Source organism: Neofelis nebulosa, chromosome 4, assembly GCF_028018385.1.
Source record: "Neofelis nebulosa isolate mNeoNeb1 chromosome 4, mNeoNeb1.pri, whole genome shotgun sequence".
NCBI classification, from domain to species: Eukaryota; Metazoa; Chordata; class Mammalia; order Carnivora; family Felidae; genus Neofelis; species Neofelis nebulosa.
This window is the reverse complement of record NC_080785.1, coordinates 54,977,515-55,000,220: the sequence shown is the minus strand read 5'-3', so window position 1 is coordinate 55,000,220 and position 22,706 is coordinate 54,977,515. Positions and strand designations below refer to the sequence as shown.

General features: G+C 40.5%; 1 protein-coding gene across 2 annotated transcripts in view; it reads right to left on the bottom strand.

The window, feature by feature from the left end:
• Nucleotides 1-22,706, bottom strand: part of RAPGEF5 (Rap guanine nucleotide exchange factor 5) — a 225,985-nt gene that overhangs the window by 183,228 nt on the left and 20,051 nt on the right. For both annotated transcript variants that reach the window (XM_058724848.1, XM_058724849.1), the window contains exons 2-3: nt 4,568-4,618; nt 2,507-2,613 (exon numbers count right to left, since the gene is read on the bottom strand). In XM_058724848.1, the coding sequence (XP_058580831.1) occupies nt 2,507-2,613; nt 4,568-4,618 (158 nt within the window). The remainder of the gene's footprint in view (nt 1-2,506; nt 2,614-4,567; nt 4,619-22,706) is intronic.

Genomic DNA, 22,706 nt, shown 5'->3' with positions numbered 1-22,706 from the left:
TCCCCTGACTTGCTGGCCAGGTCTGCAACAATCCAGCTCCCATACCCAAACCTACAGGACTTAGGGGAGAGCAGCGAGGAAAAAAAGGTCTGCATGGAAGGCAGCAATCTCAACACCCGCAGCAGTTCTTACTCCAGTCTTGTACTGAATCCAGAAGCCGTTGGGGGTACATGCAGATCTAACTACAGTTGCAATACTAGGTGGGAACATTCAATATGGAGGTGATTAGCTATAAGGCCAGTGTGGCTGTTACAACAAAACATTAATTTGACCCATTTCTGGAGCTGAAAATTTGATTTCTCCTGGTCTCCTTCTGCCTCCAGTTGCATTTTTAGCAATTAATTCACGGTACTGCAGACAGGACCCTAATCTCAAATGTAAATGGGGTGATGGTATTTAGAGACCTATTTGAAGTCTCCGAAACCAATATGATTTTTCTTAGAGTGCAAAAGCAATAGAAAACATCTCAACATTTTGAAAGTAATTCTCATGTAGTACATGGGGAATACCTTACCTTGATTTACTACCAAATGAAAAGGACTCATCCTAGGCAACCATATTAGCACTTTATCTTTAAACCCAAGGCACTAATTAAATCCTTGGTTAATTAAAAATAAGACGTTCTGGCCCAACCACTGGGAATCTGAAATAGCACAGCACATGCTCTCTCCCCTTTCTACTCCCACTGAACCCTAAATATGTTCCAAGTGGCATGGATGGTTCTTTTCCATGAGCCTTATTAATGTATATCTCCCAATGCTTTTTTCCCTTCTATATCCATGGAAACCACATAAAGAAACTGAGGACAATGACAGATCTTACACATAGCCTTGTGTGGTAGGTAAAATGAATCCTAGGAGCCTGCTTAAGACTAGACCAAAGACTTATCCACCCTGTTTTAGTTTTTAAAAAATGAAAAAAAAAAAATCAGATGGATTTCAAATTGATATCATCATCTGTTAAAAAAAAAAAAATTACAAAGGCTCTATGTGAAGTAGTCTAGCCATGACTGCAGCCTCTCTTCCCCCCTGTTGTTGTCTACTTGGCCTGGGCTCTCAACGAAAGGTTCTCAGACCTTGGACTATGAATTCCTTATAGGGGGGAGGGGAAGCTTTTATCAAGAGGTTCATGAGTCCATATACACAACATGTTTTGTCAACAGAACACATCATGTCTAACGTGGGTCATGTTTTTCAAGACCTGTGTATATACTAATGTGGTTAATTAAATATGGGATTTTAAAGTAATAATTCATTATAGTTTTCCCACCCTCCCTCCTACCCTTGCTCAATGGTGCCTCAGAAAACAGTTTCTGCCAAGTGTTTGATTAGAAAGAAGTTGGTAGCATGGGATAGTTAGTGACTAGAAAAGAACATGAAGGAACTATCTAAGGTGTGGATAATAGTTACATAGGCGTATATAATAATTAACGATTCTCAAGCTGTACCCTTAAGAATTGCGCATTTTCAGTCATGTCTCAATAAAATGGGAGTCTTCTTACTCAAACAGGTTGAGAATCACTATCCCCCAAACCCATGCCATGATGAAATTTTTCTCAACTGTGACAAATGGAAAAAACAGGAATATTACAATGAATGTATGATAAAGCTGAGTTAACTTAAAGAAATATCCTTTATTCTGAGGATCTTTCCTACTTTTTTTGGTAACATTTTTTATGAGTACTCTTCCTGTTCTTTGTGGTATATTGCAATCTTTTCAGTAAGAAAAAATAATGGTAATAAGTGCCATAGTTTTCTCTTTTCGTTCAATTTTTATCATTTTAATTTGGTATTGTTTGATATGGCTTAATACCTTTACTTGACAAAATAAAAAGCTGACAATTTACTTTTGTTTTTTCTTCAAATGGCTCCATGAATGAAAACGTGGTCTAAACTTACTAAGTGACCATTCTTAGTCCAGCTGCTTTAAAACTGACCATTAGCCCATCCATTTACTCTCATACCCCCACCCCCTTACTCACAAGCCAAGGCAGAGAAATGCCAGCTCTTTGGACCCGCCCTTCCCCCTCCTTGCAGGGCCTGAGAAGGGGCTCATCCTCACCTGGCAACTTAGAGCACAAGTTCCCCTCTCCCATGGGCCCCCAACAAGTCCTCAAAGAGCCTTGGTAAGGTTCCTGAAGCGGGGGCCTATATTTACTGAAGTCGAATTACAGCACGTGCCCAATAAAAATCTTATAAAACATCACATTTCAGAGGAAGCAGAACAGAGAGTCTCTGAGGAACTCATCCACACCTGCTGCTGGAGATCCCACACCCTAACTTCAGAACCAGGAGTCTCCTGTCAGCAAATACTCAGCTGAATTTAACTAAAAGAAAAACCACGACCAGTACCCCAAACGGACACTTCAAACAAACCCTCCCAGTACTGATATAGCCCATCTCTCTGTAATCAACTTTACCATTTTATCACATTTTTGGGTTTTTTTGTTTTTGTTTTTTTTCTCCTCAAGGAGAATTTCTGACAAGGTGTTAGAAAACTGTGTTACCTGTAAAATCCCTTGAGGTTCACTCTGTCTTTTATCAGGTCAGCAGCCTGAACAATAATAATATTCCTCAATGCTCTTCCCGCACAAGAAGAATTCTCTCCATAAATCTAAAATGGAAAAGGACAAATATTCTCTGTAGATTCAGAATAATATAATTTGTGAGCTGCCAACAGCATACTATAAATGAAAGAAAATCATGACCACCTCCCTAAGTTTAAAACATTTTAGCCTACGTAGCTACAAACAACTGCCTATTTTATTTTTGCAATTGGTTCACTTGTGCTATTAAAGCTACAATAACTATTTTCCAAATGCTAAACTGCTTTAGCCATGAATCATCTTTTATATGAAGTTTCCAGAGCAAATTATCAATTTTTTTTAAAAAACACTGTTTCTATTAATACAGCAAATGGAAGAATATTTATAACATATGACTCTGCCATATTGATAATGCATTCATGTAAAAGTCTTGGAAGAGAGGATAGTAATTTTTTCCTATCTGGTGAACATCTCACACTGTGACACAATGCGATAGGGCTACAGTCTGCTTTGCTTTTAAGCTTCACTCAGTTTCAGAGCTCATAGTTAATTCCAAGCATTCTGGTTTCACCTACTTCGTGATTCCACCTAGCTGATGAAAATTTTATTTAACTTCCTTTTGAATCTCCTAACACATCCGTATGTATTTCCGATTCTGGGAGGTTGAAGGAGGCTATTTCTTAGATCTAGAGAGCTCTACGTCCTACTTTATATACCTACCTTCTTTCTCTGTAATTGGCACCTTCCTCCATAGTACAATGCTACCTCACAAAAGAAGCAAAGTAAAAATGAACAGTCTTCATAAGTAAAGGTTCTTGAAAATCAATGTATACTGGGGATGTGTGTTTACATGTGTTTACTTGTTTCTTGGTGAACTCTTTCTGCACCTACACAATTGTACATCTATAAAATATTTTATATCTTCTCTTGAAGCAAACCGATGGATCTTGACAGGGAACACTTCAACCCCATCTTATGCTTCTCTAGTATTCCTATTATCACCTCCCAAATACAGCCTGATGACAAAGTGAGAATGGCAAGAAGTTATTTATTTTTAACATGTTAAAACTGTATATTAAAAAACAAACAAAAAAACACGTGAAAACTCTACACCAAGTCAGATGACAGACAGTACTTCCCTAAAAGAGAAGTCAGCTGACACTTGATGGGTCCTGACAAGGTACCAGTATTTATTCACTCAGTCATTCAAAAAACATTTGATGAGCAGCTACCAGGCCCCATTCTAGAAGCTGGGGATATAGTAGTGAACAAGGCCCAAAAGTTCCAGACCTCACAATGATCACAAGTCTCTTGTTACTCTTAAACAACAAAAAACAGGGGTGCCTAGGTGGCTCGGTCGGTTGAGTGTCAGACTTCGGCTCAGGTCATGGTCTTGCGGTCTGTGAGTTCGAGCCCCACATTGGGGCTCTGTGCTGACAGCTCAGAGCCTGGAGCCTGCTTCAGATTCTGTGTCTCCCTCTCTCTCTGCCCCTCCCCTGCTCATGCTCTTTCTCTCTCTCTGCCAAAAATAAATAAACATTAAAAAAAGAAATTTTTTTTAAAAACAAAAAACAAAACAAAACAAAAAACCTCTGCCAACCGATTTTTAAATGTAACACAATGAAGTCTTCCCCATCTTTTTCCAATGAGCATACAGAGATATTATATTATTAGATAACTATAAAGACAATCCCCTTTTACACAAAGTTTTTAGTGTAAAATAGACACACGGTATTTTTAAAATAGCGGATATCAACACAACAAATTGAAAAATATATATTATGTATTAACTCTGCATTTATGTAAGGACTTGGAAGATGGGAAAATACTTTTTTCCTATCTGGTGAACATCTTGCACCATGCCACAATTATCAGAGCATCTCAAACACCTTCAGTTGTGTCATCCCCAGGTGAGGAAGATGGCCTGCCCAGGAGCAAAGCCAAGGGCTGTACCTAGAAGAGTCTACACCAGGATTTATAAATCATCGTTTCAGAAAATGCAGTAAGAGAAAAGAATCATACCTGGGAAGGAGTGTGCTCAAGGTATGGATTGGAAATTCTTCTCGATAGAGTCTATTTTGAAAGAAAGAAGAGGAAAAACAATTAGAACCAAACAAATCTTTGTACTGTAAGAGACTATGTCTGCAACATGGCAGGCCCAGCAGTTGTCCAAGCCAAAAAACGTGTTTAAATCTCAAGTCATAGGCCATAGAGGATTAACGTCTTTATTCTCATTCAGTGTAACCATCTGGTCGGCATTCTTTCAAATGGGACAGATTATTCCATTTGAATACCATCTCATCTAACTTTAAGAAGAACATTAAAAAGACTGGGATGTTTTCATACTTGTCGTTTAATCTCCATGTGATATTGATTCTGTTTCTCCTTTCCTTTTCATTTCCTCTTTCACCCACTCACTCAGACCTTCACCACTATACAGCTGAACTGCTGCCTCAGCTTCTCAGTGGATCTCCCTTCCCTCTGGTCATGCCCCCGCAGGCCATTCTGCAAACCTCAACTCTACAAATGCCCCCAAGTTGCCCCCTTGACTTAAAGTGCATCTCTAACTGCTTATGTGAGTTAATCCAAACCAGCACAGTCTGCCTCCAACAGGTTTCCAGGATTCTCCTTCCACCTCCCTTCACGACAAGACCCACTCATCAAGAGAGGCCCCCATTCCTACTTGCCTGGGCTCACACCATTCTCCACATTACAGAGTCCTCCACCTTCTTGACACTTCCCTGGATCCCACTGGACTTAGTCTTTTTTTTTTTTTTTTTAATGTTTACTTATTTATTTTGAGAGAGAGAGATAGAGAGCAAATGGGAGAGGGGCAGAGAGAGACAGACAGAATTGCCAGCACACTCAGAGCTGTCAGTGCAGAGCCCGATGTGATCTCATGAACCATGAGATCATGACCTATGCTGAAATCAAGAGGTGGACACTCAACCAATTTAGCCACCCAGTGCCCTTTTTTTCCCCACCTGACTCTGAAGTCCAGGTTTCGTGCAGTCACCTCCTGGGTGAAGCGCCTCCCCCTGTCCCAGTCCACTGGGGTTTGTCCCTCTTCACAGCTCTGCTTCTCTCTACTAGTCATGTGGCAGCTCCTGGATGCTCTGGGCTGTTGGCTGTCGTTCTCTGTGTGCATTTGCCTAACTCATCCTTAAGCTCCTTGAGGGAGTGCTGGCAGTTTATAGGGCTTTGCTTTCACAGCACTAGCACACAACCTTGCACACAAATCAATCATTTCTTTCGAGATATTTACATCTATCCATTAAGTATCTGCTGAATGATTTGAATGGTGGGAGCTAATTTTTCCTACCTAACAATCCAGTAAGCCGCACCATCACCCACATATGCTTCAGCACAATAGAAAACTATTATCATTTCCCATTGTGGTAGGAGAAAAAGAACAGAGCAACTAACATTTACTGAGCTCCCAACCTATGTTTAAAAGCTCTTTACACCTCTATTCCAAGGCTTGCTGCCTTTTCAGATCCCATAGTCTTTAGTCTGCCGCCTCCAGTTCTCAGGATCATTTGCTAAATTACAAAACATTCCCTGCCAGTCATGGTTTTCCAGCATCCAAACCTTCCACCAAGCCTTAACCTAAGACAGAATTCCCATTCTGCATCTGCCCCACTGCACATGCCTCCCATATTACTTATCTTAATTAAACTGAAATGAATATATAGACTCTATTCAGAAATGCCAATCGGTATATTCTGCTAAAGATTTGCTGTGGCTTCAAAGGAAAGGAAATTCACAAAGGTAGATAGGCCATTTTTAATCCCCAGGTCTTAAAATAAAACATCCACCCACCCCTTCTGGTGTCGTCTATACACGCTCCAAATCAGCCCTTCTCAGGCCTTCTGTCGTCTGGGCCTACGTAATATATTCACTTATTGAAATACCAAACAATTTAAAATTTGCATATGCACTAGCTTTATCATTTCAAGATGAATCATCATAAGTGATTTTTTCTTTTCCCCCTTAAACAGACTTTTAAAAATCAATCTGGCAGGCCAGGACTGACAGTCTTTGTTACTCATCTAATTGCCTGAATCAGCTCAGAAAAGCAACTACTTCACATGATTTAGTTTTTAAGAAAAGAAAGGAAGAAAGAAAGCTTTTAGGTAGAAACAGGTTCTCAAGAGCTAGGTAGGGACACGCTCAGAGGAGAAAGCAAACCACTTCCTTTCTTTCAGCTGCCAACCTAAATCTGGCGTCTCAACACTAGTGTTACACTCACACAATTCTACTTCACAGAAACTTCCCTGTGGATGGCTGGTTTCAAAAGATTGGTAAGGTGAGTAAATAAAGCCAGGAGATTCTTCCATGCTGACTAGATAACAGTAACAGATAAGCTACTAGTCCACAGGGAATCGACAAGAGCAACTTAACAAGAACTGCCTTTTCCAGAACACAATACCTACATTTATTGTCAGCAACTCCTATGAAGCACTCTCTTAACTGGTCCCAGGAGGGCTTTGTTTCATTAAAGCTCTGAGAAAGCTGTTCTCAAACTCAGCTGGGCTCCAGGAAACCACAGAGCTCCTCATAACACTCTAAAGTTCTGAGGTGTTCAACTTAAAACAACTACCATAACTCTGTACTTCAGAGACCGCTTTTTGTCAGTTGCTGGTATTGACCCAAAATAACAAGTGTCAAAGACCCGTAGAAAAAAAAAACATGGAATAGTCTATCCATTACCTCATTAAAAAAAAATTTTTTTTTTAATGCTTATTTATTTTCGAGAGAGAGAGAGAGAGAGGCAGAGCATGAGCAGGGTAGGGGCAGAGACAGAGACAGACATAGAACACGACACAGGGCTCGAACACAGGGACCATGAGATCATGACCTGAGCTGAAGTTGGATGCTTAACCAACTTAGCCACCCAGGTACCCCTCCATCACCTCGTTTTTAAGAGGTATTGGGAAATGATGTAATTTTATCAGAGGAATGGTGGGGGCAACTTCTAGGAATCTGAGCATCACTGCTCTAAATCACCTCGTGGATTGCTCTCCAACATTTACCTGAAAGAGTATCTGTCACAAGAACACCCTTAAAATTGCACCCCTCTCCATTTTGATATTCTTTGCCTAATATACCATCAGCTGTTTTCATTCCATCTTTGAATCCCTTGGTTTTATTTCTCCTCTCAGAGTTCCAGGGCTTTATCGGACCCTTCCTGTGGCAACTAACTTCCATTCATTTCTCATTTACAAAGCACCTACTGAGCTCCTTGCCAGGCATTGTGGGAGCTTCCACAAACATACACATGTACATGATATGATTCCTGATCTAGAAATCCACTTACCAGAACACACAAGACCTAAAGAATACTTTAAACCCATAAATTCTTTTCCTTGATCCTGATTTCCTCATCAACTTACTCTATAATCTTGGATGGATGGTCCCATTGATACACAGGGTCCTCTTTTAAATGGCCCTCTCTTGGGGCATGTGGGTGGCTCAGTCAGTTAAGCATCTGACTCTTGAGTTAGGGTCATGTCACGATCTCACCATTGTCACACTGAGCCCCATGTTGGGCTCTGCACTGGTCATGGAGCCTGCTTAAGATTCTCTCTCTCTCTCTCTCTCTCTCTCTCTCTCTCTCTCTCTCTCTCTCTCTCTTCTCTCTCTCTGTCTCCCTCTCCCCTGCTTGTGTGCACATGCTCTCTAAATAAATAAATAAACAAATAAATAAATAATAAATAAATAAAATTAGATTTTAATTCAAATTTATTTCTTCTCCTTCCCACTTTAGTGAACCATGGAAAATGATTCCCTAAATAATTCCAGGCAGATACTTTTCATATTTTAAACATGTATTAGAAAACTGCAACCCTTTAATATTCACAAATGAATTTCTACTAAAAAAATAATGGCATAACTCAAAAGGGTAATTGGTTAGCTATCATGTATTACCTTCATTTTTTTTCAGGATAGGTGTTCACTAAAGTTAAAGTATAATGGCCCAAAATGCTGAGTCTGAACCAAGGACACAACTCATTCCAGAGTCAGTGAAAATATCTTACTATACTGTATGATAGACTTACAGCACATTTTTTTTTATCATCTCTTAAATGATATGCCTTAAAACTCTCCTTAGATTGAGCTGAAGTGCTTAGGTGACCAAGGTGAGAGAGAAAAGAAACGAGAAAGAGTGAATCATTTCAATCCCCACAGAAGCATGACCTGCTCTATTTCAAAGAGGAACGATTAAGAGCTAACAATGTATTAATGCCTTGAGAATTCAGTTCCTGACATAAGTTTCTGTCACCTTCAACCATTGTCTTTTCCCTATTCTGGGTGATCAAGTAGAGGATGAAGACATCAAAGTGGAATGAGCACACTTACATTACTTAACAATCCTAGGAAACCAAAAAGCTTCCTAAGTTACTGGAGGGTCCCTACGTTAAGAGACTACTAGTGACTGAAACAACCAGAGCTGTGACTTAGCAGGCTGTCCAGTAGAGTTCTAAGACTGTGGGTCCTTTTTAAGCCCCAGGGTAACAATTCCAGGTCAATCAAAGCCCGATCAAGGTAAAAGGGACAGAACTCCAGCCAGTATGTGGGCTTGAGAATTACACAGCATCACAAGTTAGGCATTATGCAAGCTGGAGACATGAGCCGATTGCTGAAAGGGAAGCCTGGGGAGGGCCCAACACCACCCCTCTGCAAGCTCTGGTCAAGGGTCAGGTCCACAACCATTTCTTCAGGGCTCCAAGGGGTGTGCTCCCACCAGTCATTTACAGCCACAAAGGCCATTTGTAATAGCACCTTCTCAACACAGTCAATAATGTTTTCAAAACTGTATTATTCCACAAGGCCCCGTGAGGTGTTAAGAAAGCAGAGTGAAAGGAAAAGTGACGGAAACACTGAGCACCTCCTTTGTCTTGAGCTCTTTCCCTTAATAGTAACTGCACCCACCTATTCATGTTTTTTACAGAAAAGAGGCCTGGCAGAGAAACTAAGAAATTTACTTCAAGTCCCAGAGCTGGAAAGTTAGAGTCAGGACTGAAACAAAAGTGACTGATTCCAAAGCCACCACTCTGCTATAATATGCTTCATGCTATTCAATAGTAATTGAGTTTCTACCATATGCTAGACATTGTGCTAAGTATTTTACATGCAACATACCACTTAATCCATGAAAAACTATGAGGTAGATACTATTAATTCTATTTTGCAGATGAAAGAACTACTCTTAAAGAGGTTAAGAAATTTACCCAAGTTTGCAGCCCACACCCCTCTGTAGTCACTGCTCCATAGGTGTCTCTTATAACATAGACTGTGATGATTCAAAAGTCACATGACAAATGAGTGCATCTCACTGCATTTAGAAATCACACATAGCACTAGATCCAATGGTTCTCAACTCTGGATGTCTACCAGAGCCATCTGAGAAACTAAAGAGAAAAATGAATCAGGTGTTCATGTCCCACCGCAGACCACAGAATTAGAACCTCTAGAAGCCAGACCTGGGTGGTTTTTGCCAAGCTCCCCAGGTGGTTCTATTGTGCAACCACTGTGCAAATGAGTGGCTAGAATTGGCGATGTGAACCTCTCACCATGCACTTCAACTATGAGACTTGGAGCACTCTTCAAACATCACCTCCCTCGCAGGCCCGGCTGAGTTTAGAACATAATAGAAGTACAAGTCTTTTGACCAACAGCACAGGCATCTCTGGGTGAGCTTCTCTGTCTGGCTCATGTAAAAACAAAGAGCAAGTGTTTCTGGAAATACCACCTTGTACCCGTTTGTGTTATGTGTGTTATATATACCCCATCTCAGACACAGCCCTGAGCCAAGTTACCTTCGTGGCTGCAGAAAAGTGCAGGACCTACACCCCTTCTGAAAAGGCATACCCTTTAAATGGCATCGGTAGCATTACACTTAATTTTTACTTCCCATTATTAAAGGACTCCCTTCTAGTGTAAACATGTTTGCCCCACTTAAAACCTGAAGGAGAAAATTAAAGTGGGTTCTAGGAATACTTATAAATATTTCAAAATCTTGCCTGCCTAGGGAAATAAATCAGCAAGAACCAGCAGCTTCTGGGAAAACATACACAATAGGTGCAACAGAAACAAAACCCTAATGTGTCATCAACTTGGTTTTTATTCAGTTCTTGGGAAAATCTTTCTTCTTGCTGCATTTACAAGCAAGGGAATAGTTCTACCTAACACGGTGAGCTTTGGTTAATGCAATCACAGAAAAGCCTTTAAAATTTAGGAATCAAGTTCCTAACGATTTTGGAACAGTTAAGGTAGCAAGCTTACTTATCTCCACTTGTTACTGAATTCCCTTCGTGTACTAACATCAACCCCCTGAGTCACATCTGGACTCCAAGATGAACCCTTTCCCCAGTAGCCAACATGAAGACACTCCCACCAAGACAACAGGAGCAGCAAGATAATCAAAGTGTTGCATTATAACCCGCAGAATAAATACCCACGAGTCCATATGGATATAAATGCTTGACTAAACAAATGTTGAGTCAAGAGGGGTGGAGGGAGTGTGGGACAGTCTTCCTTACAGAATAACTCCAATTGCTAGATTCAGTAAGAGGAAAACAAAATCACCATTAGGCAAATACCACAGTACTGAATGTTGCAGAAAAGAAAGAAATCAGTGGATGCCAAAATTAGTGGACACAAGTGTGACATACAGGCTGTCTGCAAAGTGTCAAAGTGGCTTCTCACAAGACACTAATGAGTATGGAGCAAAAAAAGAGTAACTTTTCAGGAGCATAGCAGACCTGACCCAAATCTATAAAAGTTATCACCAATCATGAGACATATTGACATCATTTGCCTGCTGAAAGGATACACTGAGGAAGGCATCTTTATGACATTTTTGTAAAACCGCATGCCTGAATTCAATGTGAAAACAACTCCAAATTGAGGGACACTCTTCAATTTAAGACTGTAATTCCACAAAAATTGTCAAAACTATCAAAGACCAAGAAATACTGAGGGACTCTCCCAGGTTGGAGGAGACCAAAGGAAATACAACCAAAGGCCATGTGTGATCTTGCACTAGGATAAGGACCATGGCTGGACAACTGGAGACCAAAATGAGGTCTATTTTGAGTTAATTGACTAGGAATGCTGGTTTTGCCAAAAGTACTATGGTTACATAAAATGTTAACATTTGGGGAAGCTGGATGAAGGTTATAAGAGAACTCTTTACACTATTTGTAGAAATTCTGAGTCTGAAATCATTTCAAAAGGAAAAGTTAAGAAAAAAAAAGTAATGGCCTTCTTCCTTCCCACAAATAAAGTTTCAAAAAACAATCCAGTATTATTTTAAAATCAAGCTTCTATGTCTTTGCTAAATGCTATATGGCCCTTACCACCGATTATCTCAGGCTGCACAACAGAATGACCCTACTTGTCTCCCTGCCGACTTGGACCCCTAGCACCTTCACACAAATCAGATTCGTCTCCCTAAAACATCTTGCTTATCACCTTATCTTTACTAAATACTTATTTAAAATCCACATCTTACTCTCCCTGAGTGTTCAAGCAGTGGATACCGTCGACGATACCCTGCCGCACTTCTCCCCTACAAACCCTCTGCTGTAGCCAGGCCCACCATTCGATTTTTACTCTGCCAACTGTGCACATTCTCACTTTTGTGTCTAAGCCCTTGCCATGACCTCTCCTCCCCGCATTTCTCTGCATTTCCACACCTTGCTCTTCCTGTGAGCTACACAAATGTCAGAGGAAGCCCATGTAAGCCCCGAGCCTCCCATGACTAATCTCTTTCCCAAACCTTCTAACACTTGTCTTTAGCTGCCACTAGATACATTGCCTCCTGCCTCCATTTGTAGAGGTCTCCCATCTCTTCTCAACCAGCCTTGCAACCCCCAGTACTTACTTAACCCTTCTGTAAACCAAGTCCTTTCCACAGTGTGTCGCAGGGGCTGACCACCCAGTAGTGGCTCTTCCCCTGGTCACCGTACCTGCTGTTCCAGAATCTCAAGCCAAGTGCTAAATGTGCTATTACCACCTTCAAATCTATGAAACCCATGGCCACCTCTGCCATGCCACTGCCACCAACCTTCCTTTCTCTTCTCAATTCTGTTTTAAGTGGTTTACTATGCAGCAAGAGTATATACAGTGTGTGTGTGTGCGTGTGTGTGTGTATATGTATTAATGTTTACTTTTGAGGGAGAGAGAGTGTGAGCACGAGCGGCAGAGGGGCAGAGAGAGAGGGGGACACAGAATCTGATGCAGGCTCCAGGCTCTGAGCTGTCCCCACAGAGCCCCATGAACCCAAGAACCGTGAGATCAAGACCTAAGCCTTAGTCAGATGCTCAACTGATTGAGCCACCCAGGAGCCTCCAGAGTATACTTCTATAGACTGGATTCTTTATGTGCTTGTTTTAAAACTTAAAAATACACTGGAACACCAATTATTTCTTTGTAGTGAAAAACAATGCCATTAAGTCACTTTGTGTGGGGTCTTCAAGAGGAAAAAATGTTCAGTTTTCTTTTACTATGTTACTGGCAAGTCAGAAATGTGCAAAAGAAATACACCTTGGAGCAGCCACCTTTCTTTCCCTCTTTGGGAATAAATTGGTCTCTCAGAGGTTTCTTGTTAATTCACACACGAAGTTTTGAAAGCTACAAAGTAATAAAGGTGATTATGTAGTCTTCTGGCGGAAGGGCAATTTCGAAAACCTAGTCTTCTAGTTTTTATTTCTCAGTTACTCATACAAAACACACCAAAACCCTCAGAACTAAAGCACCAGAAAAGACATCCTGAGGTCACCTGGCCTATTCCACAGCTTTCGTCTATACTATGAATCAGGTGGGAATCTGGATCAGGAATCCATAAACTACAGCCGGCAGACCAAACCCAGCTGCCACCTGTTTTTCATAAAGTTTTATTGGAACACAGCTGTGCCCATTTGTTTATATACAGTCTCCTGCCATTTTCCTGCCCAAAATATCTACTATGTAGCGCTTCACAAAAAAATGTAGCTCTACATTATCCAGTTTTGCAGAGCAGGAAGTGCACTATAAAATCCCCAGCAACACATTCCCGTGCTTAATTAGTTATTGGTAAGAATTGGTTTTCATCTGGAACCACATTATCTCCTGCTGCAGTTGAAGATTATTTCCTCCAAAAATGTTTAAGGCACATTTCCATCTTCACTTACATGTTACATAAAAGCAAGAAATAGGTCAACAGAACTTTTGGCTCCCAAGATTAAAACAAACAAAAAAGGAGCAATTAGTTTCATGATCTCCATTTTTAAAAAAATTTTATTTTTGAGAGAGAGCAAGAGCACGTGCGTGAGCAAGCAGGGGAGGGCAGAGAGAGAGAGGGAGACACAGAATCTGAAGCAGGCTCCAGACTCTGAGCTGTCAGCACAGAGCCTGACGAGGGGCTCGCCACAGATGGCGAGATCATGAAAGTGAGATGCTTAACCGCTTAACCGACTGAGCCACCAGGCACCCCTGACGAATTCCATTTAAATTAGGAACTTCCTATCTGTACCATAATGTAGACAAGTCTAGACTACACAAGCCTGATGTCAAGGGTCAAATATACAAACGTTCTAGTAAATACAAGAATATCTCGTTTCAAACATCTGAACTTTGCAGAGTCGTCTCTCTGCTTGGAATGACTTCCTCATACATTTCAATTTTCATAGAGTTTATGTTAAAATGTATTTATATGCTTAAAAACTCCCCTGTTAGAACTTCTTATGTACTTCCAAAGTACTTTAGATTCCAGATATTTATATTTGGATTCCCCCTAATTTATTATTAGAATCTTAAAGGTAAGGCCTATATTCTGCTCATGTATATAAACATCCATGGTATCAAACATGATTGTGTACAGTTAATTCTCACTGAATGCTTGTCAAGGAAAAACAAATCCAGCTCTTTAAATGCTTTCCTCAACTCTTCTCACCGTTTAGAGTTTATAGCTCCTTCCTCCAGGCCCTGCACCTTCTCCTGGGAGGCAGCCTTATGTGGTGGTTACAAGCAGAGCTCTGAATTTATATGACTTAGATTCAAAGCCCATCTGTATTATGTGTCCTTGAACAAGTTATTTAACCTCTGCCTCTCTCACCACCTGTTTAAATGGGAGAAATACAATCTACTCAGAAGGTTGCTGTAAGAATTAAATGACTTAAAACAATGGTTCTCAAACTTCATGCATCTGGAGGGCTTATGCAACCAGACTGCTGGGCCTCATCCTCAGAAGTTTTGGGTTCAGTGGGGTGACAGTGGGGGTGGGGGGGGGGCTGGGGCGAGGGCATGAAACTGCATTTCTAATAAGCTCCTAGAGGAAGTTAATGCTAGCAGACTACACTTTGAGAACCACTGACTTAAAATATGCCTGCTGTGTATATATAATAAGTGTTCAGTGAATGTTAACTAGTCCTGTTGAGCACTCAGCAGACTTGACTATTATGGTGCCTGTGAATGTGGGTCTCCCATCCTACACTGTAAGCTTCTCCAAGGACAGGACTGTATGTTTTTCATCCACATCCCTAGGACAGAACAGAGTGCCCATGATAAAGCAAGACCGGTGGAACACTGACATAATTTGTCTGTCTCCTGCCCAAGATTCCTCCTGGTTGGCAAAGAAAACAGGATTTGTGGAGAAGAAAACTCTCCTACTGGCAACATTCCCAGGGGGTTCACATCAAGCATGACCCATGAGGGTTAGGTCCTATTTCCTGTACTTGGGATCTTTGAAGAGCAAACTCAGAATCAGTAAGCTTTTTACAAGGCTCTTGGGACCAGGTCTGTTCTCAAAAGGGTAGAGAATTTCTATGGGCTTCTGTCAATGATGATAACCTGCCACCACTGCTGTTTAAAATCCTAGGGATGGTCAATTCTTATACAAACAAGAGTTGTATCTGGACACTGCTAAATGGAAATCCTGTCATTCATTCAAAATTTATAATCATCTGGTTATTATACTTACCTTCTTTAGGATTCCCAAATCTTTTAGTTAATAATTCCTTTTAGAATTTGAGACATTCAGTATGAACCTCAGCAGTCTACGACTCCACACACATGGCTTACAAAACTCAGGACACTTGCAATGGTAGGGTTAGGACACAGACCCTCCACAATTTTGCAGATGATCCCAACAGCAGTGTTGTGACCCCATGCGCAGACTTTTGGGATCGGGGAAGGTCATTTTTCTAGCTCCCCTAAGTCATTGAAAGCAGTTGGGAACTATTACTGCCTATCATGTGCAATTCCACTTTGAAGAATCATTCTCTTGATGGTCAAAGAATGGTGTCATCTCCTTGGTCAACATCTTCCCATTGGCCACCAGGAGCAGGCCTCTGCCTTGTCTTCTGGCTCCTCTGAATGCAGGTAACAGGTCAGCTTAGCTGGCCTTCACTCACTTCACAAGCACTCGGTCAGCCGGCACGTGAGTCTTACAGGCTTGTGAAACTTTATTTATCCTGGGTCACGTGTCCTCCTTCCTCTCATGTCCTTGACTTTGTAAAATCTGAGGTCCACTGAAGGCTCACTTTATAGCCACACCAGTTTCTTTCACTTCCTCTCCTTTTCTAATACCTTCTAATGGTAATACTACAGAACCAGAATTTCACCCACATCTTGAGCCTATTTCCTTTCAAGTATTTCCAGCTATCACATCCTAACTATCACTTCTTTTAATTTGTTGAAATCAGATTGCATAAAGTACAAGATTGACCGCAGAGCCACTTTCTCCCCCGGTCCCCAATCTAAATCAGGCAGAGCCCAACCCGTATCGTGCTGTATTGTTGCCGCTGAGCTTCTTGTCCTGACTGTATGCAAACACCTTCCGATTCCTGGACTCTGATTTAGACGTCCTTCTACCTCTGCTGAATCACCTTCTTTCTTGCCTTCCTAACAAATTATTTCTTCTAACCTGTCTACACATCCTTTCCTTTCCCTAGTAAGTCATCATAGAGATCCCTTCTTCAAACTGCTTCCCTCCTCCCCCAACCTTCTACAATGACACAAAGGCCACTACAGCCCTGGCAAACATAACCAGTGATCCTTCCGCCAGAAGGAGAATATGGCCCATACCTGGCAGGTTGCCACAGCAGCGTTCAGATGTTCTGGAATTCAAGGGGAACTCGAGTTCTCTGGTTTCCCCCTGGAAACTTCCCTTTCACCATAACAGACACCAGCAACTCCCAGTCAGTTCTCCCCACTCATTACAGGCCTCCCAACTGAATCTTCTGGAATGCTACTGCAACCACCTGGCAAGTATTATCCTCCTTGGACCTCATCGCACATAACCTCAGATGCTACCAATCAACAATTACCTACATCTTTCCACCAAGTGTGGTCCATGGAGCAGCAGGGGCACTAGCATCACCTGAGCACTGCTGGGAAATACAGATTCTCAGGTTCCATCCCACACCAACGCAGATGAGGCTTAACAAGATCGCCGCCAGGTGAGTCACACCACAGTAAAGTTCAAAAAGCATTCACCTGTACTACTTACATACAAAATCACCCTTCTGCTACAAATGTTTCTACGGTTGCAAGTGTCCGACTCCTGATATGGACTCAGGGCATGATCTCCAGCCCCAAATCAGACCCTGTGCTAATAGCACAGACCCTGCTTACGAGTCTCTCCCTCCCTTTCTCTCTACCCCTCCCCTGTTCATGCTCTCTCTCCCAAAACAAATAAAACTTAAAAAAAAAAATCATAAAAAGCCCTTCAAGGTATCAACAAAGGTCCTCCTAAAAAAGGAATATATGGGCAAAACGAGTTTTAAAGATGTTGCTTATTTCATTCTCTCTCCTAAAAGATGAACAAATGCACCTAAGCATATTGAAAATATTAAAGAACTCCTGCAGTAATCCAACATCTCTCAAACACATCTGACCAAGGAATTTGTAAAATTTACTTATTTTTATAAACATCTGTTACCATCTCTAATCCCGTTTATTGCAGTACCTTAAAAAAGGGTGACCCAGAGAATAAACACCTCCATTCGAAAATTACAAAGTGTGGACCTTACTTCTCTGGCTTGTATACCAATGACCTTTAAGTACATATATTAATCAAGTTCACGTGTGATGTTGCCTCCTCCCTTCACGGTTGGGGAGGTCAAGCGGAGACCAGGCTTGGCGTTAAAGGCAGGATGTTATACAGCCAAGATGAACAAGAAGGGAAAGTGGCCAAACACCAGTTACCAAATAAAGAAGGCTGCGGGGCGCTTGGGTGGCTCAATCCATTAAGCGTTCGACTTCCGCTCAGGTCATAATCTTGGGGTTGTCAAGTTCGAGCCCCCCACTGGGCTCTGTGCTGACAGCTTGGAGCCTTCTTCGGATTCTGTATCCCCCTCTCTCTGCCTCTCCCCTGCTCGCACTCTGTCTCTTTCTCACTCAAAATAAATAAACACTAAAAAAAAAAAAAGAAAGAAAGAAAAAGAAACCTGTGATTCCTCCAAACTTTCTGGACACATTTTGCCTCTTCTCTTTACTATTTTTCACCATCTAAGAGGAAAAAGTCGCATCAGATTCCTATTTACCTGTATTCTGCTATATAAGATCCAAAAGCAACTTCCAAGTTTTTTGTGTTAACTCTCCTCTTTCAGCATAATAACTGTAAGGGGTATTTATAAGGGGTTCCATTTTTAGAACTCCCTCAGATTTTACTTTTAATCAAACTTCATCTTAAACACCTACAACTGCACTCTCTCTGCCTTCTATGTAAAATCGGGTAACAAAGTTATTATCTTCGCTAACTTTATTTTGCTCAGCTAGAGTCAATCACAACCCTAATTTTTTAAGAGCTCCCTTTCAAAGTATGTTAACACTGATAATCTGTTCCTAGATGAAAGATGGAAAGTTAGTAATGTGCCCTACATCCCAAAAGTAGGTGACTGAGGAATGAACTGACACAATGTGTATGAATGATCGAGGGGAGACCTTTTGTCAGGGTGTTTTTGCCACTCAGAAGGATTTTACAATCCTTGCTTATCTAAGCACAACATGCCCCCCTCAATTGCCTATGCTCCTATTCCTCCGCTGCCCATCTTCTTCCCTCCCTTCCTACTCCGGGTACAAGATGAAATATTATGCAGCCATTACAAATTTTTATTTTATTTATTTTATTTTTTTTACTTAGAGAGAGTGTGTGTGTCTAGAGGGAGAAGGAAAGAGAGAGAGAGGGAGAGAGAGAATATATCCCAAACAGGTACCATGCTCCCAATGGAGTCCAACACGGGGCTCGATCCCATGATCCTGGGACCATGACATAAGCTTAATTAAAGAGCTGGACACTGAACTGACTGAGCCACCCAGGTGGTCCACAATTACAAACATTTGAAAGAACTTACAATACACGAAAGTATTTTGGTGAAAAGTGAAAAAAAAAAAGTAAAACCGAATAAATAGTATAAGGTCAAATACACTTAAAACCCAAATGGAAAGGAATATACAAATGTATACCCAATAGTAACATAACAGATTACTATCAGTGATAGAATTGTTTTTGTTTTCCCAAAGCTCCCGTTTTGCTATATTCTTTATTACTTTTATAACCAGGGAAAAAAAGCTACTGTAAAAGGTAACACCTCCACTCATACCATTATGTTCCACCTCCAACCCTATAGGGACCAGGTTACACAGATGAAAATGCTGACTCTTTATACATAAAGGATTAAGAACATGTCTACAGTCAGAAAGAAATCCAAGCTTAAGTCAGCTCTAATATATTTATGGATTTGGGGAGAGTGAGATAAACCTCTAGGTAAAGAGCCAAGAAGACAAGACAAGGTTAAAGATTCCAGTAGGAAGGATGTTTTTACTCATTTCCCCTCTGCTCAAGGACTCCACCATCTCTGCCTCCCCTAAAGAGAGGTGAGCAAGAGGGAGGCCCATGGAGGTGAGGAGAAGGAGGCCTCTATGATAGGAGACAGGGACAGTGAGAGACTGCAGTGGCAGAATCTCAAACAGCACAGCAAGACAAATGGGACCGCCCTCCCGTTTCTAAATACCCTTGGTGGGTCTGCCCGAAGTTCCTATTCTGATAACATCAGTGTTCACAGTATCTATTTTGTGGCCAATTTGCTCAAGTATTTGGGAGCACTTTCTCTTGCCATTAACCTCTGAATACTCAGAACTAACAACATCTAAAAGAAAACAATTCAGGATATGAATCCCCCCAAATCAAATATTAGTAATTTGTGGGTTCCCAGTGTTTGGATTTGTCTGTACACAGCCAGGTTAAATATCAGCTTCCAAGGAAAAAATGTGAGATACATAATGCATTATGATATGACAGCAACATTTAATATGTGATATGAAGCCACATGGTCAATGTAGTTTCTAGTAAAATCTAAGCTCCTCTGTCCCAGAGAATAGGTACTACTCTCAGATATGCAAACTGTACATTAATTTTTTAATTAGCTGTGATCCTCATGTATAGAACACTCTTCATCAGAGCCATAAGCAAGAAGTTAAGTTTTGGTCCCGGCCTCATGGTCTGCATTGTCCATCACACTCCTTCCCAAGTCCTCAGTGACACCTCTCCAGTTTGATACAAGCTAGTGTCACTGAGTATTGACTCAGACCTCAGCACATAGAGACAAAGCTCTCAACCCCTGGTAGGAAAATGGGTTTTAAAGAGCCTTCAGGTGGTTTTTCACATAGATCTTTCACTAAAGGTAAAATTAAATTACAAAGATAGTTATGTTTAAAGCAGTTCCTAAGTTAGAATGAAAACTATTTGAAAACTCATAGATGGCTATAAAATGGAATTAGACCAAAATCTTTGCAAAAGAACACAAAATTAACACTATGAGCTATGCCCCTCTTCAGGGTAGGAGTCCTGCAGACGCTTGCTATTTCTACACCATTTTGAAGTTGATACACTGTGTCCCCTGGAATACAAGACCAAGACTTCTTTAAAAATAGTTACAGGAACTACTGAGTTGACCGAGAACTTTCAAGAAAGAAGGAGTACATTCAGTAGTGAGCAAGTAACCAAGATTTTCCTTCTATTACATCTCAAAAGCCATGAAATAGAAAACATTTGTTTAGAATACTAAAGTGAAAATCCTAGAGTAAAAGCAGACTTATAATAAAGCTTTTCTACTCTCTGGCATTAAACTCATATATGGTTCTGGAGATTCGCTGCACAACAATGTGAATGTGCTTAACACTACTGAATACTTAAAAAAGGTTAAGACGCTTCATGTTATGTGTATTTTACCACAATTAAATATTTTAAAACATTAAGCCATATTTGATAGATTCTAAAAATTCCAAATTTACTTAAAACTAATCATCTCCAAAATGAAGTACATAAATGCATAACAAAAGCCATACTATCCAGGTTGATGGTTCTCTTCCAGGTCACTCTGGCTTTGCCTGCACCCCCCATGCCATGTGGAGGTTTAGCCTTGTCAAACCTAAGTCTTAATTTCAATGATGGTTTAAATGGCAATGTTGGAAATGTAATCACAAGCAAAGGAAGCTCCAGGAGTTAATTAACGCAAGTGTATGCCCATGTTTTTTTCTTACAATTATATTTAAATACAGCACAGGAGTCATATTAATAAAGCCTCACACATGAGGACCGTTCCACCCACAGAGTACAGAACTTTGCTCTTTCCTGGCAAAGCTCACCCACATCTCTGTAGTCAACATTCAACACTATCAAAAGGTGTTCAAAAGGCGATCCCCCATTTCTCATTACTGGCTATATTTGACACACACGGAGAAACTTATTTTGAAAGCTCTTCGATTACAAATTAATGCCGTGACTCATGGCAGGCAATTCCTTTCACGTAACTCTCACCGAATGCATCACAAGCTGGACAACAAATGCCTCGACACAACCACAGTCCTATTAAGCATCAGGTGATTCATTAAATCTTGAACCACCTTCTCTCTGGCTTTCTTACACTCTTCTATGCCTGTGGGAGCAACCAACCCACTACAAGGAGAGTAGAGACACAAGTGGAAGAGGCTGTGACTGGTTTTTCAGACCACCGCCTTTCAAACTGTTTTGACTGCCACCCATATATGTATATATGTGTACAACTGAAACAAAACACTTTTATTCACTCTCTTATACTGCCTGCCAAAGGAGATAAACTCTGAGCCTGTTATTTTATATACATTCATTAGAAATATTAATGTATATTTTGTATACATTCATAAGAAATATTATGATTCTACAATTCTCATGTTAAGTTGCCAATGAAAAAACCTGCACTTTTTTTAGCCACTTGAATCTTCAAACTATTCAGCAGATAAATACTTAAGTACTTACATATTTATATATTCAAAATCAGGCCGAAGTGCAGACTATATACCCAGATATTACATGTGTGTTTATGTGGAGACAGAGAAAGAGACTAACCACTAACCTTGGAGCCCCAAACAGCATATTCAACACACAAGATATATTAAATCATTTATTTTTTTAAAGTAAAGCTTCTCTATAACCAATAAATATTACAAGTTAGTTCTCTATAAGCAGACCATACTCTGATTTGCCAGAATAAGCAACACTCTTTTTTTAATGTCTATTTATTTATTTTGAGACAGTGAGAGGGAGTGAGCATGAGCGGAGGAGGGGCAGAGAGAGAAAGAGAGAGTGAGAGGGAGGGAGAGAGAAGGAGAATCCTAATCAGGCTCCACACAGTCTTTGCAGAGCCTGATTCAGGGCTCGAACTCACAAACCGTGAGATCATGACCTTAATTGAAATGAAGAGTCAGATGATTAACCGACTGAGCCACCCAGGTGCCCCTGGAATAAACCAACACTCTTAACTTCTTACTTAAGGGAAAGACTATTTCAACAAAAGAACGGATAATGTAATTTTCTTTGCACCAAACTGAAAAGGGAAAACAATATGTATTGTAGACATCTGTTCTTTTAAAAATAATTATTAGTATTATCAATATTAAATAATAAATAACAAGGTCAATTACTAAATATGACTATGCTTAAATATTAATGTAACATTTTTAAAAGGAGGGCTGTAAAAACCTTCATAGAGGTAGGATGGTTTACCTTCTACAAGAGCTTCCATTTTGGCTGTTTCTCACTTAAAATAACACAAGGAAAGACTAAAGCAGATATTAATAATGATCATGAAAACACAGTATCAAAAAGAAAAAGCAAAGTGGTAGAAAAAATTTA